Source organism: Chaetodon trifascialis, chromosome 16, assembly GCF_039877785.1.
Source record: "Chaetodon trifascialis isolate fChaTrf1 chromosome 16, fChaTrf1.hap1, whole genome shotgun sequence".
In the NCBI taxonomy this organism is placed as follows: Eukaryota; Metazoa; Chordata; class Actinopteri; order Chaetodontiformes; family Chaetodontidae; genus Chaetodon; species Chaetodon trifascialis.
Window position 1 is genome coordinate 11,419,489 of NC_092071.1, and position 15,212 is coordinate 11,434,700.

General features: G+C 43.1%; 1 protein-coding gene across 4 annotated transcripts in view; it reads left to right on the top strand.

Moving 5' to 3' along the window:
- The window catches only part of stard13a (StAR related lipid transfer domain containing 13a), a 38,340-nt gene extending 30,147 nt beyond the window's left edge, over nucleotides 1–8,193 (top strand). For all 4 annotated transcript variants that reach the window (XM_070982762.1, XM_070982761.1, XM_070982760.1 and 1 more), the window contains 10 exons: nucleotides 390–1,708; nucleotides 1,951–2,121; nucleotides 2,835–2,994; nucleotides 3,156–3,354; nucleotides 3,746–3,959; nucleotides 4,088–4,202; nucleotides 4,917–5,168; nucleotides 5,419–5,636; nucleotides 5,971–6,147; nucleotides 6,230–8,193. In XM_070982762.1, coding sequence (XP_070838863.1) covers nucleotides 390–1,708; nucleotides 1,951–2,121; nucleotides 2,835–2,994; nucleotides 3,156–3,354; nucleotides 3,746–3,959; nucleotides 4,088–4,202; nucleotides 4,917–5,168; nucleotides 5,419–5,636; nucleotides 5,971–6,147; nucleotides 6,230–6,347 — 2,943 coding nt within the window. In that variant the 3' untranslated portion in view covers nucleotides 6,348–8,193. The remainder of the gene's footprint in view (nucleotides 1–389; nucleotides 1,709–1,950; nucleotides 2,122–2,834; nucleotides 2,995–3,155; nucleotides 3,355–3,745; nucleotides 3,960–4,087; nucleotides 4,203–4,916; nucleotides 5,169–5,418; nucleotides 5,637–5,970; nucleotides 6,148–6,229) is intronic.
- Nucleotides 8,194–15,212: the final 7,019 nt, after the last annotated feature.

Here is a 15,212-nt window from a genome sequence, read left to right on the forward strand (position 1 = left end):
CCAAATCACAGATTACTGGACAGCATTTTGATCCCAGGTGGATCTTCATCACCATGCTGTGTATACTAACAGGCTGATAGGCTCTCTGAGGACAGGTGTGGTTAACCATCCAGCCTGCTCAGAGAGATCATCGTCTCAAAACACTTAACAGTTAAAGAAATGCACATTGATGCCTTCATGGTGTTTATGACTCATGAACTGCAGCTGCAGTGTTGGCTCGTGCTCCATGCATTTCTGTTTGATAGAATAAAACCTTCAACCTAAACTTTAATTCCATGTGATGCTGCATTTACAACTCTTGATTGATTGTAGTAAATCCTAAATGGACCAGCAGTAAAATAAAACAGTCCTGATTTTTTCTATCTAATACCTCTTTTATCCTTCCACAGGGTGATGACTCTGATGAGGATGACCCGTTGGCCATCAGTAAAAGATGGACTTTCGAGTGGAGCAGCCGACGTTGGTCTCGCCTGCAAGACTTCCTGTTGGATAGCACCAATGAAAGCAGCCCGACAGGTCAGGGGGAGGGTCTGCACAGCACCGTGAGCAGTGAGAGTGTGCTGACTGACTTGAGCGAGCAGGAGATCACAGAAATCTCCTCGCTGCACAGCGAGGACTCCGCCTCCGCCATGCCTGACTCCATATCTATGGCCTCTCTCTCCGCTTCCTACCAACCACCCAGGGAACTTCCACACTACAACTCCCTGCCAATCAAGAGCAGCCGCCATGGGCAGGGAGGGCGGAGTAAAGCCAAAGAGTTTTTGCGTCGCATGGAAATAATGCGCACTTGGGGACCGTCGACGAGGCGGAAAAGCTCAAATCGCAGGCCGCCGCTGGTCATCAGTGGGCCGGTGTTGCAGGGGGAAGAGCCTCACGCGCTGCAGGTGCTCCAATGTACTCCCATCAGCCAATTAGAGCAGAGCCCCAAACATAACCACCAAACTGATGGTGACACTTCCCCTGCGTCCCTTACCAATGACTGTAAAGACCACTCCACGGTGAGTGTGAGCCCCAGCAGTGAGGCAGTGGTGCCCAGAGTGAAGGAGCCTGTGTGTGCAAAACCCCGCACTGCCAGCAAGAGAAGCAGCATGTATCTGGAAGATATGGAGCTGCCTTCTCAGGGTAAGAGGACTGATGGACAGAGCCAGTTTGGCAGAAACCAGTTTCACTCATATGAAAACCTCCTCATTCACATCCCCAAAGACCACAAACCAGGCACCTTTCCAAAAGCTCTATCCATAGAGAGCCTGGTGCCATCCCCTGATGACAGGAACAGTGGCCCCCAGACACGGGCCCAAACTTCTGCACCTAAAAATGGCCTGGGTGAGCCCTGGTCTGGTAAGGCTCTGTCCAAGCCCCCCTGTCCCGGAGCTCCTCGGGGCAGCAGGGTGAGTGTTTATGACAACGTGCCGGGCTCCCACCTTTACGCCAGCACAGGCGACCTGCTGGACTTAGAGAAAGAGGACAATCTGTTCCCTCACCTAGATGACATCATCCAGCACGTCAGTGGTTTGCAGCAAATCGTGGACCACTGGAGCCGCAGCGTGCTGCCCGAGGGTGAGGCAGGGGAGGGGGAGGAGGAAGGGGAGGGCAGGACCACCCCTAGTGAAGGCGAGAGGGATGGGGTCTCCTTGAACGACACTGATTCGACAGGGACCAGTCGGGAGAGGCGGGACTCTGGAGTTGGGGCGTCACTGACGCGACCACGGTGAGTAGCTGTTCGGGCATTTGGGTTTATTACATCTCGGGTCTCCTTTTAGAGTTTTGGTTCTAATTTTTATCTATAGAAACGAGTAGTCAGACGCTCAGGCAGGTTGTAAACAAGCCAACAGTTCAGCCTGATTATATAAACTACTACTCCCACTATTTTGAATGCACATGAAAAGTCAGCAATAAGGCCTCTACTGACTGTCTCTCCTGTTCTTTACTGGTAATTTCTCACCATCCCAGTCTACGATGGCCCAGTTTCAGAACCTCCGATCACCTCAACCAACCAGCATCTTCACTGCACATCAGCAGCCAATCAGCCGGCCAGCTCAGCCTGCTGCAGAAGTTCTCTCTGCTCCGCCTCACCGCCATCATGGAGAAATACTCGATGTCTAATAAACATGGCTGGACATGGTGGGTACACACGCTGCCACATGCATGTTACTTTCCCAGTCTTTTGTTGCTGGTATCAAATTCAGATTAGGCATATATTTAAAAAATCAAATGAAGTTGATGAGTTCAAATATTCAATATATTGTCTTTGTGCTGTCTGTTGTGCTGAGTACATGTCAAAAAGGATTAACAAAGGATCACATTCTGCTTCATTAATGTTTTACACAGTGTCCCAATCAGGGTTGTAGAGAAATTGAACAAACTTTCTGTGTTCTTTCTGGCTTATTATTTACAATCTTCTATAAGGAAGATATGCTCTGTACATGACTGTTTTTCTGAAGGCTATTTTACCGCTTCCTTCACCTGTTCTGTATCAGAGCTGAAACAGCAGGACAATATGCACAATCACGACCTTCACACACCTTTTAAAAACCATAACTTGATCTGTCACACTGATCCCGGTTGTTACAAAGGGTTTGTGCATGATTAGGTCGTCAAACTGTTGGTTAAAAACCGGCTTTAGATTCCCAGCCATAGCCACGAGCCAACAGTCGCCACGACCTGCAAACACAAGCACATCCTTGTGTTGTAAACGATGAGGCCTGTTGATTCTTTACAATCCCCCGGAGGGAAATTCTGTTGACCAGCATCAACATGAAGAGAAAGATAATGAAAGCTTGGGCCGCTCTTTCTCCCACACACTTCCCTAATTATTTTCTCTCCATCGCTCCCAGGTCTGTGCCCAAGTTTATGAAGCGCATGAAGGTGCCAGACTACAAAGAGAAGAGTGTGTTCGGTGTCCCCCTCATTATTCATGTCCAGCGCTGTGGTTTTCCGCTCCCTCTGTGTTTACAGCAGGCCCTCGGCCACCTCAGAACACACTGTCTGGACCAGGTTAGAGAGGTTTTACAGGACTGAATTAGAGTCTGCACGTTTCCTCTCACTATCGCGCTAAATGTTGGTTATTCACGTTCATTCATTCAAACAAGAGGCAGCTGACGCAAAGTAAATAAGTGCCCTGTCTCTTCTCTGTCGTTGCTTCTCACCTGTCTCAGGTGGGACTCTTCCGCAAGTCAGGCGTGAAGTCTCGTATTCAGGCTCTGAGGCAGCAGTGTGAGCTGACTCCAGACTTGGTGAGCTACGAGGACCAATCAGCTTACGACGTGGCCGACATGGTCAAACAATTCTTCAGAGACTTGCCGGAGCCTCTGCTAACGAGCAAGCTAGGGGAAACCTTCCTGCACATTTACCAGTGTAAGTCGCCTCAGAGCTACAGCCGCTGTCACAGCCGTCTGCCTCAGAGGAGGATGATGACTGCAAATGGTTTAAAATCAGATCATTTGAATGGGGATTGGTGCAGCTGAGCAGTATATTAGTATTAAAGTTCACAAGCTGGAATTTCTAACAGTGTGCATGTACTGAAAGTACTCAACAGTCAAAGTAAGTGGCAAACTTGCAGCTTTACTGTTTTAATGATGAAATCTAAATTGTGGACACCATTAGCCAAATCTGACAGAAACAGTGTTTGATATTACATTTAAATTGTCTCCACTTTCTTTATGCATGATTACATAAACGACTACATCAAAGATTGAGTGTCGGTAACTCTCATTCCTCCTCACTTCCTCTTTTCTTTTGGCTTTAGATGTCCCAAAGGATCAGAGGTTACAGGCCGTCCGAGCGGCCATTTTATTGATGCCAGACGAAAACAGGGAGGTTCTGCAGACGCTCCTCTACTTCCTGCGTGACGTCACTTCCTTGGTGGAGGAGAACCAGATGACGCCAATGAACCTGGCTGTTTGTCTGGGGCCTTCGCTCTTCCACCTCAGCATACTGAAGAACGAGACGCTGTCGCCAAGGTGCAGATAGAAACTGATCAGCAGATATTTCCATTTATTTATAGAAATAGCTTTTACTCTGCATCCCTCTGTGTAAACGCTCACATGATTTATGTTCTGCATATTCCGTGTAATCTCTATTCCTCCAGGTCAATCCAGAGGAAGTACACCACAGGCCGCCCCGATCAGAAGGACCTGAGTGAGAACCTGGCTGCCACCCAGGGCCTGGCACACATGATCACTGAGTGCCAGCGTCTTTTCCAGGTCAGGATTTACGATTCACAGCAGTGTTTGATTGCCAATATATTATCCATTCATGATGGGTTGACTGCTTCTTTTAGGGTTGTGAGGTGAAAAATGATAAATGACTGACAGAAGCTGTGCAATTGACCATGCTGACTAAGAAATAATGCCACGTCTTTCTATAAGACGTTATAACTGACTTTGTGAAGCAGAGTGATGTTTCCTCTGCTGAGTTGTTATTATTGCAGGCTACAGCATAATTGTGTGTAATGAGCTAATTTCTGAAATTGCATATCATCGCTACCTTGAGACTGTCGGTGTGTGCAGTACATACAGCTGCTGTCAGTGACTGCCTTTTCGGAAAAACAGTCTTAATCACCGTGAAATTTTGAGCTTAACGTGAGCAAGATGGTTGAATCTTCTTAACCCACAAAGGATAGTGTAATTCTTCCAAAACACAAATTTAACCAGTGTTGGAGTTTAAAGGTTTTTTGTAGGATAATGATTTTTCAAAGGCAGAGGATGGCTATTAAAATGTTCCACTTTTGTACCAAAAAAATACTTTGCAAGTGCCGGCATGACGTATATTTCTCTCATCTCAGTACACATGCTGTTGCTCCAATAGTCCAAGTCAAATCACACTTTGTTTTATTTGTCAAGCTCTATTTTCTGCTTCAGACGTGTTAGTATTTAGGCCTGAACTGATCCTGAACAAGTCCTCCGTCTCTTCCCCAGATCCCAGAGGAGATGGTGACCCAGTCTCGCAACTCCTACATGGAGGCCGAGCTGATGGTGCCCCCGCTGGACGAGCTGTGCAAGGCCCATGAGGAAGAAGTTGATGAGGATGAAGAAGAAGAGGATGAGGAAGGATCCTATCATGCACATCTAGAAAGGCTGGTCCAGAACCTGCTGGAAGAGGCCAAGGATAAGAGCAAAGGCTGGGTGTCTCGCTCCACGACTGACCACACAGAACTGGCATTTAAAAAGGTGTGTGGCTGCTGAATTTCTGGATTATCGTGGAATCCTGAGAGGGGAAGGGAAGAAAGAAGCGAAAACATGAATATCAGCCTCTTTATGAATAATTACACAGGAAGGAAATTCTTACACCACTTGTCTGTTTAGCTCTAGAGGAAATTTTAGGGAAAATTCTGTTGTTACATACATACAGTACATGTTCAAATGATACACGATCAGAAAAGGTATAAATCTCTTCTGTCATGATGTGTTTGCGTGCAAGGTGGGAGACGGGAACCCTCTACGGCGGTGGCGAGTGAGTGTTGAGGTATCGGCAACTCCCAGCGAGGTGCTGCAGCGGCTGCTGAGGGAGCGCCCCCTGTGGCAAACGGAGCTACAGCAGGAGAAGGTCCTGGAGACGCTGGATAAACAGACAGACGTGTACCAGTACTCCTGCTGCAACATGGCACCTCAACCCAGCTGTGACTACGTGGTACTAAGGTCAGGATTAATGAACCGAAGCGTGTGGGTGCTTTGTGTGCTTTCTGAAGAATTACTCACTGTTGAGCAGTGCACAGTTATCACACGTGATGGTTGCATTATAATAAATTGAAATTTGAAAATTGGTTATGGACCGACAAAACAATACGTTTGATGATATCACCTTGTGCCCTGGGGTACTGTGATGGAACTTTTCATTGTCTTTTGATGTTTTAAAGGCCAACAGTTCATCAGTTAATCTGGAAAATAATCTGCAGATTAGTCAGTAATGAAATAATGATTAGTTGCACAACAATCTCTCATTCCCACTAACCTAAACTCACCGCCTCCTCAGATCGTGGCGCACAGACCTGTGTAAAGGCTCCTGCGCGCTGGTGTGTGTATCCGTGGAACACGATGACAGCCCACGCATGGGAGCAGTGAGGGGGGTGGTGCTGGAGTCACAGTACCTCCTCGAGCCCTGTGGGGCTGGGAGGACCAGGCTCACGCACATCTCCAGAGTGGACCTCAGGTGTGGGCCAACTTCAGGTGTTCTCACAGTCGAGGTTTGAATCCACATTGCGATCATTAATGTGCGTTGTTTGGTCTTACAGGGGAAGGTCTCCAGAATGGTACAACAAGGCTTTCGGTCACCTGTGCGTGAACGAGGCCCAGATGATCCGCGCCTCTTTTCACCCCCCGGATCAGACGAGCACTGAGGCCAAGATCTGAACGCAAGGAATCAAGCTTTGTCTCGGGTTACACTTCCAGAGCAGCTGGGCCTGAGAACCAGTGATCCAGGAGGGGAATCATCCAGGCAGTGGAGATATGGTGTCTTTTCATGCTGCTGAGCCACACAGAGCTTTACTGTACCATACTGTACTGAGTGACAGTCATTCACACACACAAGGGAAGAGAGGAGTGCTTTCTGGCCTCTATTCCAGCCATTTCACACAGGAGTCTTTAACTTTAACAACTTATCACTATTTATTTATCTTATAAATTATGATTTTTCCAAGCACAGTTTCCAGCTAATTTGACTTTCTTTGAATAGATATTGTTTTTTCATATAATTGGCTCGTAATGATGTTCATTATTGGAAAGATGAGGTTATATAGACTGAAAGTATTTCAGTATTTAATGATCGGGATCATTTCTTTCTAAATCCTCATCTACTAATCCACTATCTTGGAAAAAAGATGACCTAATAAGACACAAGAAAGTGTGATCATGAGACGGTTGCCATAGTGTTAGGGTATCTGCAACACCTTAATTTAATATCACTTTAATCATTGTTGTTGTCATGAAGTGTACATCTGAAGCTTACTCATAACGTACCTGATTTTATCATACGTACAATCAAAAATGGGATAAAAAACATTAATACTTAAAGTAAAATCATTTTATTTGTACTCTTTTTTGGGAAATCCATCCAGTCTAACAACCCTATCACTGTTAATCAAAAATAACAGTGAACAATAAACAATAATATGTGATACTGGCATCTTATTCCTGCAGTAACCACATTTTAAAAGGAATTTGTCCATATGTAAACTAATGCAGACTGCAGCAGCTTTTTTCACTCCTCCTGCACAGCTGTTAATTTATCACTGACAGATGCACATTTATCAAATGCACTTAATTATGAGTAAGCCTTCTACTGGTAGAAATGCATTAATCCCAGTGCTCCCTGTCAAAAGGAATGACCAGGACCAGTACAATATGGGTACAACATGTCAGCATTACATTGTGAAAAGTGCACTAGTTCAGGAACAAACAAGTACATGAGGGATCCAAATCACACAAAGGGGAAACACTCATCGGGTCCATAAATGTGTTGTTATGGAAGCATTGTGTTGGATATCACTGTTGATTTAGTTCTGTCACTATTTTCAGTGTTACTCTTATCAAAAAGTTATTTTAAAGTTATTATTGTCATTATATCGATGTATTATGGTATCACTTCTGCTTTTTTTTGCTGTCATGTTATACAATGTCTAAGACATGTGACCATTTCACTGCTTCTGGGAAGCATGTTTGAAATTGTGTGTGTGTGCATGGATGTGCCCGTGTATCTGCATTTTAGATATACGTACAGCCTGTATTGTAAATATATATGACGCTTTCTGTGCCAGCAGATTAAACATCATAGCTCTTCAGGGTCTTCCTATCATATTGATACGCTGTGAAATGTGAACTTTCCGCACACCATCCTACTAAAGCAATAGCAGACTAAAGCTTGCTCTGCCATGGCACCGCCTTGGCTTCCTTTTGTTCCGGCTGTAGGCGGCATTGCTATGGTGTTGCTATAGTACAATATCTCTACAGTGCCACCAAAATCCTGTGTGGGTGCTGTTTGCTGGGGAGCTGTGTGGCATGTGCGTGCGTCTGTGTGTGTAAATATGTGTGTATGAGTGAGACAAAGAGTGAGTGACTGAACCTGACGTGAGCCCTCGGTTGTGTGGGGAAAGGCTCCAAACCTAGCTGAGACCAGGTCTGCGTGGTTGTTTCTGACGAAGTGACAAAAAAAACACAACCATTGTTTCTAAACAACAGAATAAAAAGTCTAAGGATTCAACAAAAACATTGTCTTGTGTGGGAATTTTCTTCAGTCTCTGATATTGAATTGTTATTCTAAAGAATGAAAATGACAAATAGTAGATGATCTGTAGTCATTGTGACAGAGGTGGCTTGTTCTGGTGGAGCATTTTCAGCAGCGCAGATACTACTGAACGATCATAGAAGTATTACAGGAATACTCCAGGCAGCAGAGTGTCTGTATCATCCTCTCGCTCTTCCACTACCGCACGTCACTACTTGTCACTTTGATCCTGAAGATGACACGGCTCTACAGAGTACATAGGCTACAATAAAGTACAGAATTCAGTATTTATAGTGTATAGTTCAGAGAATATTACAGATTCAAGATGAAACTGACAGAAGGACTGGAGGGTGAAATACATCTGCTACTTCAGAACCATGGACAGGGCCATAGATTTATCAATACACAGTGAGGCTGCTGATATTTCAGAGTCGTGGTCGAGGTCATAGATTGTTGCTTGCACACACCTCAGATTAAGAATCAATGAGTCAGACAGACTAGATTCCACTGAACAACCCCTCCGCCCCTGCTACCCTCTGCTAGCCGGCGATGGAGAGGGGGGTACGATAGGCTGGATGCATTCTGGTCATATTGCTAATAAGGGGATGGCATCCCCCCTCAAATTGCCTCCTGACTGCATGTATATTCACATAAAATCTTCCTTGTTATGTGTTCTTGTGTCCATTGAGTGGTGCTGTTGGCCTGCTGGAGTCTGAAGGTCATGAATGAATCTGGAAAGTATGCCATGGAAAATGTTTTTAGGTAAGTGAGTGAATGAAGAGTCATCAAAGTATCAGGGGGTTCTCCCTAAGGACATCCTCACGGTGTCCTCTAAAAGGGATGAACGTAGGAAACTAAACCTCCACAGCTCGGATCAATACTCAATCACATTTACCTACTTAGCCGTGTTAGATGGGGACCCTCGCAGAGGACAGTGGAGGTGTTTGAATACAGACGCCGCTCTCCCCAGCCTCCCTGTATGCCGGGGCGTCTGTTAGTTTGGTAACAGCACAGAAATGAGTGAAACAGTGCTTCATTAACTCCTGCCTCATTTAACATGTCAGTGATTTTATCGAGAAAGTAGGGCACACTGTTACAGCTCCTGAATGTCAATGATGCTCTGCACTGTGGGTGTACTTTAGCTCCACTACTCCACGAGCTCTGACAAATGAGGAACATCATGTTGCAAATTACACCCTGAAAAAAAAAAAGAAAAAAGATTACTGACAGGGTGAATCAAGCATTGATTTTCCCAGCTGAATCCACTGTGTTTGTAGGTAATTTCTTCTTCTTTTTTTGAGATCCACAGGGGTCGAAGCAGATGTTGAAATTATGAAGAAATGAACTGTGCAAAAGTTTAATTTGATATGACAGTGCTGGCTGTAATTATGTGCAGATAAGATGCAGAGGGATTTAAAAGATGTTCCTTTTTTTCCCCACACAGTGACCCTGCTGAAGGATGGGAGGGTGACCTCCTCTGGAGAAAACAGGAAGCGCATGTCCGGCTACTATCCCGTCCGAAACATCTCTACATCCCTGGGGTAATTCTAAACTGTTGACTTTTTTGTCTATTTCTCCCAAGGTTTTCAACACTGGCCGAGTTTGTTAATGGATAAATTTAAGAAATTCAAGAGCTGTGTAGATTGGATTATGAGCCTTAAAGCTGTCAAAGAAGTGCTGATACTGCAGTGAAACATGCAAAAAGTTAATACCAATGGATTTTATAGCTGCTTTTATTCTTTGTCTTATTTCTATTTGAGGGATAATCATGCTCTAATTTTGGGAACTACTGGTTTGGTGGATGAGAACAGAAAGTCTAGTTACGGAATCCGTTTGTTCGCGAATGATTACAACCTCAGCCACGTTTTTTCAGCCTATATTTGGACACAGTTTGCCAAATTTGCACCATTCAAAGTATGCCGAATGATCTATTGGTAGCTCCTGATTGCAATGTATCTATGCATGTACAAACAACTGTCACCAGAGTACTTTGATACTGAAGAAAACTTAAAAACGCGATCATTCTAAGGCAAGTTCTGCAGCATTTTTAAATACGATTTCTAAGCGGATTTATGTACGTTTATTCGCAACAGACATCAGAGATGATGCTCTCTCCGGCAAGTGTAAGTCACGCAGCCTCTAAAAAAATATGTGTATCATGTTTGTGTGTTTACATCTGATTTATTTATGACATGCGGCATCTATCTATCTATCTATCTATCTATCTATCTATCTATCTATCTATCTATCTATCTATCTATCTATCTATCTATCTATCTATCTATCTATTGAATCAGAGGTTCAAATTATTTCACTTAAGAAAGTTTCTAATGTGTGTTACAATATATCCATTCAATAATTGATAGTAAACAGCAATTTCCTAATAAATAATTAACATTTAGTTTATATACTTTTAAATAATAAAGGACAGCTTAGTGGCTTTAAACGTAAATTCTGATTTCAGAAAAAGGTGTATAGCCAATGTGTTATTCTTCAAATTATATTGTATTGAGAAAATTCTCAGTATGTGATACTAACGACTTGATAATACACCATTAAGCCTTACTGTACAACTGGAGACTGAATAATTTGAGATATCACAAAACTAATCAATTTTGCCTTCTTTTATTTCTCTTTATATTTTCTCCTCCATCACACTTATAAGAAAATTATATTATCTAGATGTATTGGCTAATATAACCCAGCCTCACTTATGCAACAGGCCGAAATAACAGGATTTGAAAAGATCTCTCATCGGCGGTCATTACAGAGACCAACATCATTCACACCGGACAAGAAACTCAGCTGATGTTTGTGGTGATGGACTTCGGCTGTTGTTGCTCCTTATCTGCATCATGTTCACATTATGGAAACTGAGCAGGGAGAGCGGAAGACACGGGGAAGCAGATGTATTTCCTCTGAGACTGGTTAATCCACTGTCTTCTTCCAGACAATCATGATAAGGTCATTAATGAATAAATTATCCAATGAATGAATTATTGATGAGACTGTGTTGGCAGTTGTGTGTACAGTATCCTTGAGTTTGTGCCCTGGCATTGGCATCCTATAACCAAAGCTATACACAATTAATTAGCAAAATTAGTGAAGCATGTGTTAGATTCTGGAAAAAAAAGAAGAAATCTGTCACTTCCTCGCAGCACATAAAGGCAACGGTCGCAGCTTGCTCGAGTAATTAAGTCAAGCAAAAATAAATTCAAGACTGCTGCACAGACTGCATTCGATTAAAAAACACGGACCACGTTTTGTTACATAAAAGGCACAAATATATTTGCAGTATTTCATGTGTACTTATGTTACCAAGGTCCCTGATCACATTTGTTACTTTCATGGCAAACAAGTCGAGCATGACCATGAAAAATTCACTCCAGAAGTGTCAAGTCATGGAGATTAAAGTTGTTGCTGTATTGTCAGAATGCTGAAGCATTGTGCAGCCCAGTGACATCCTCTGTTCAAGCCTCTCAAGATTAGAAATTTTAACACCACCTTCAGAGCAAGAAAAGCTTGACATGTGTATCATTATTCAGGGTTACCATAATATAACATAAAAAGTATACTTTCTGCACATCTGGCCGGTTTAATCTCATAACGGGTTCAAGTTATGAACAGACAAAGGTGACAAAGCTATACTGAGTAGGTGGACATACAGTATGCACTATTGCAGCTACACAGTACACTGTATGCCATGCAGTGCACACCATTATCCAAATTGCCTGACTGACTGCATAGCAAATGTGGCCACAGTGAGAATAAGCTGATTTGTTACAGCACCTGATAGAGCCCTTTTTCACAGCTGAAAGGGCAGACATTTTGATTCATTATAGCAGTGCAACTAATAACATCAATGATGGATCCACTCCATTCAGGTCGGCCAGTGCACCAGCGCGCACAATAGGAAGACCCTGGAAAAGGAACAGCTGATAGAACTCCAGCTATTATTCACATTACATCTGTTTCTGACAAGTCAATATGCCGTGAGAATGGTCTATTGGATGTTAAAACAAAGTTGGATTCATTTTTCAGGCTCACTGGCCAATGCTCCTCACCTGCAAACACTTAAACTCATTTAAGCATTCAAGAGCAGAGTTAGCCCTGGTTTGTGCCTCTTATGCATTCCTATTCAATTTAAGTCGCAGAGCAAAGCCGCGATCTTTGAAACAAAGAAAGCTGCAGCCAAGAACAACACTATGAGAGCTATGAGGGTGAAAAGAAGCAGTATTTCAGGCCAGAAACTGTACTCAACTGAAACTGTAAAACTCTGTAAAGACAAGAGGAAAAGCAGATTCGGGTGATAATTCTCAGCATATGATCCCGTTTCACGTTGTTATTTTATACATTACTATTAGAAAAACGTCTAATATTTATACTTTATTATAAAGCACAGACAGTCAGCCGGCAGGTGACACCAGGTCCCTGATTGGTTGGTCTTCACTACAGGTGATAACTGACTGCGCTTTCACTTGTGTGAGCACTCCCGCAGGTCCTGACAGGAGGTCCAATCAGGCCACGAGGGAAAGCAGCAGGGCGAGTGTGCATTCATGTGCTGTCGGAAGAATCGGAAAACTGAGACCCGACAAGGACAGTTCACGCAAGCGCCCTTTGAAGTTGGATCAACAACCGGGAAAGTCGGCGAAAATTTTGGCGCACGGCTTTGACATCATATAATGAAACATGGCGGGCGAAAGTGAGTGTTTGGTCCATGGTAAGCAAGTTTTAATTCATTAACCTATTGCATTTCTTTTCTTTTTGTTACATGTAATTTGTAACATGATGTTCGTGAGATTAGTTAGAAAATCTTTGTGGTGTCCATGTTGTTACAACATTACGACTTAAACGCTCATGAACCCACCGAAGTTCCATTAAACAAAACAAACAAACAAAAAAAAGAAAACAAAACAAAACAAAAAAACATCATGAACGCACCATAACTCTCCCTTTTAATTTATATGCTGCTTCAATTTGAGAACATGTTTTCCACACTGTTTATTAAAATCAGCTGTTAAGTCTGACCTTATTCCACAGCCTCTAAGGTTAAATCACACTAATTTGTGTAAAATTCCTAAACCTAGTGCACTTTTTTTGTAAGGCTGCACCTCCACATAGTAAATTCTGGTTGTGTTGTGAGTCCGGCTATGCACAGTAATTCAACCTGACAGATTTGATAACTTAAAAAATCTTGAGACCTGGAGTAGAATTTTTAATAAAGTTCTGTGGGTTTGAACTGTGCTTGGCCACATAATAATTGACTCATCGGGGGGTTGGGGGTCCATGGGGTTGAAGGGGTTGAGCCGTATGAGATCATCGTCACGTACGCTGGCAACAACAGTGCAGATGCTGCTTACAAGCAGATGTGTTTGGACATCGTTCAGAGCTCTCTGGTGTACAGATATCCAGAGCTGGCCTTGCTAACTCAATCGCCTTGAGGGCCACATACTGTACGTAAGCTTTTCCATCAAACAGAAGTGGCTGTTTTCATCTCAGCTGGATTATTCATGGTCACTCGCACAGCTCTGGAGCCCCGTGTTCCGGCCCCAGTCAGAGAGCGTCCTTGATGCCAGGTCGTGACCCGTGTCAATGAACCTGATCCTTCATCCCTGGTGACAGCTTTCCAGACCAAGTGTGTTGAGTGTTAACACAGTCCACTGCTTCTCGCCATTTGAATAAAGAAAATGACAGCTCTGACAAAGCTTACACAGAAAATGTTTACCAATGGAACATTTTATTCTTTAGAAATCATTAATCTCCAAAATTTTTATTTGACTAAGACAAAAGAGGGTTGTTTAAACCTTCATCGCTGCACACTTCTGAGTTCATCCAGACAGGTTTGAAAGTGATTCATGAGAGCAAAGATGGTCTAATCTTCTTAATCCACAGAGGAGTGTGTAATCCTTAAAATATGACAATGACCAATATCGAGGTTACGAGATTTTAGTGGGATGACTTTTTTTTTCTCATGCACTCTTTCCTCAGACTGATACATCGGTGCTCTTTTCTATCTTTAATACTTTAATAAGCTACTTTGTGGTGTCCTTTGAGGATTGTCCTCTGCAATTCCACCAGTATTAGAGTCAGTGAGTGAATACGATGGGGAATATTACCTGCTTGCTGAAAGTATTTGGTCCCAAGATTGCAGAGGATCTAAGTAAAGGAGCCAGCAAGAAAATCTTGTCTAATGCCCTCAGAGTGAGGACTTGAGGTCTTTTAGTCTTTAAGTCTATAAAGAAGTGAAAGAAAACGCCAGCTGGGAGATATTTTAACACCATGCTTTTAATACAAATCATGTTTCTACAGTTTTCTTGAGTTTTGCCTTACTTTGAAACACAGATGTCCAGAAAGTTTTGTTTTGATATTGTATTGTACAGCAAGGGAAATGATGCTAAAAGATGGCAGACGATATGACAGAAACTGACCAAAGTTAACGACAGAAAAGCATTTGATTCAGCCTAATTTAGCTCATTATCTTTTAATCAAAAGTTCCTTCTTTGGAAATGTTTGTGGAAAAACATTTGATCTGTTCCCCGAAGTAATATGAAATTGAATAGTTGATGAATTGCATGTAAAGAGAGCAAGCTGCTCTAGTGTTATCTCTGTAATCAGTTTCTTTCCATCTTTATCATGCACACAAACATTTACTTATTACCTCAGTTTCATGGAGACTTACCCTCACCTTAACCCTAACCCAAGTCTTTGTTTGCAATGTAATGATTTACCTTATGGGGACCTGTGTTTTGTCCCCATAAGGAAGGGGAGTCCCCACAGTGTGACTGAAAAACTGATTTATGTCCCTGCAACATGAGCAATACAAGTCCACACACACACACACGCACACATTTTGATGATGACTCACATCCGTCTGTGAAAACAGGAAGTTATTACCTGTGCTTTTGTCTGTCGCTGTCTGAGGTCAGCCCCTTGATACATCAACAAGTCTGCTGTTCAGTTGTCCTTGATGTCCGATTGGGAAGCAGAATAGATCA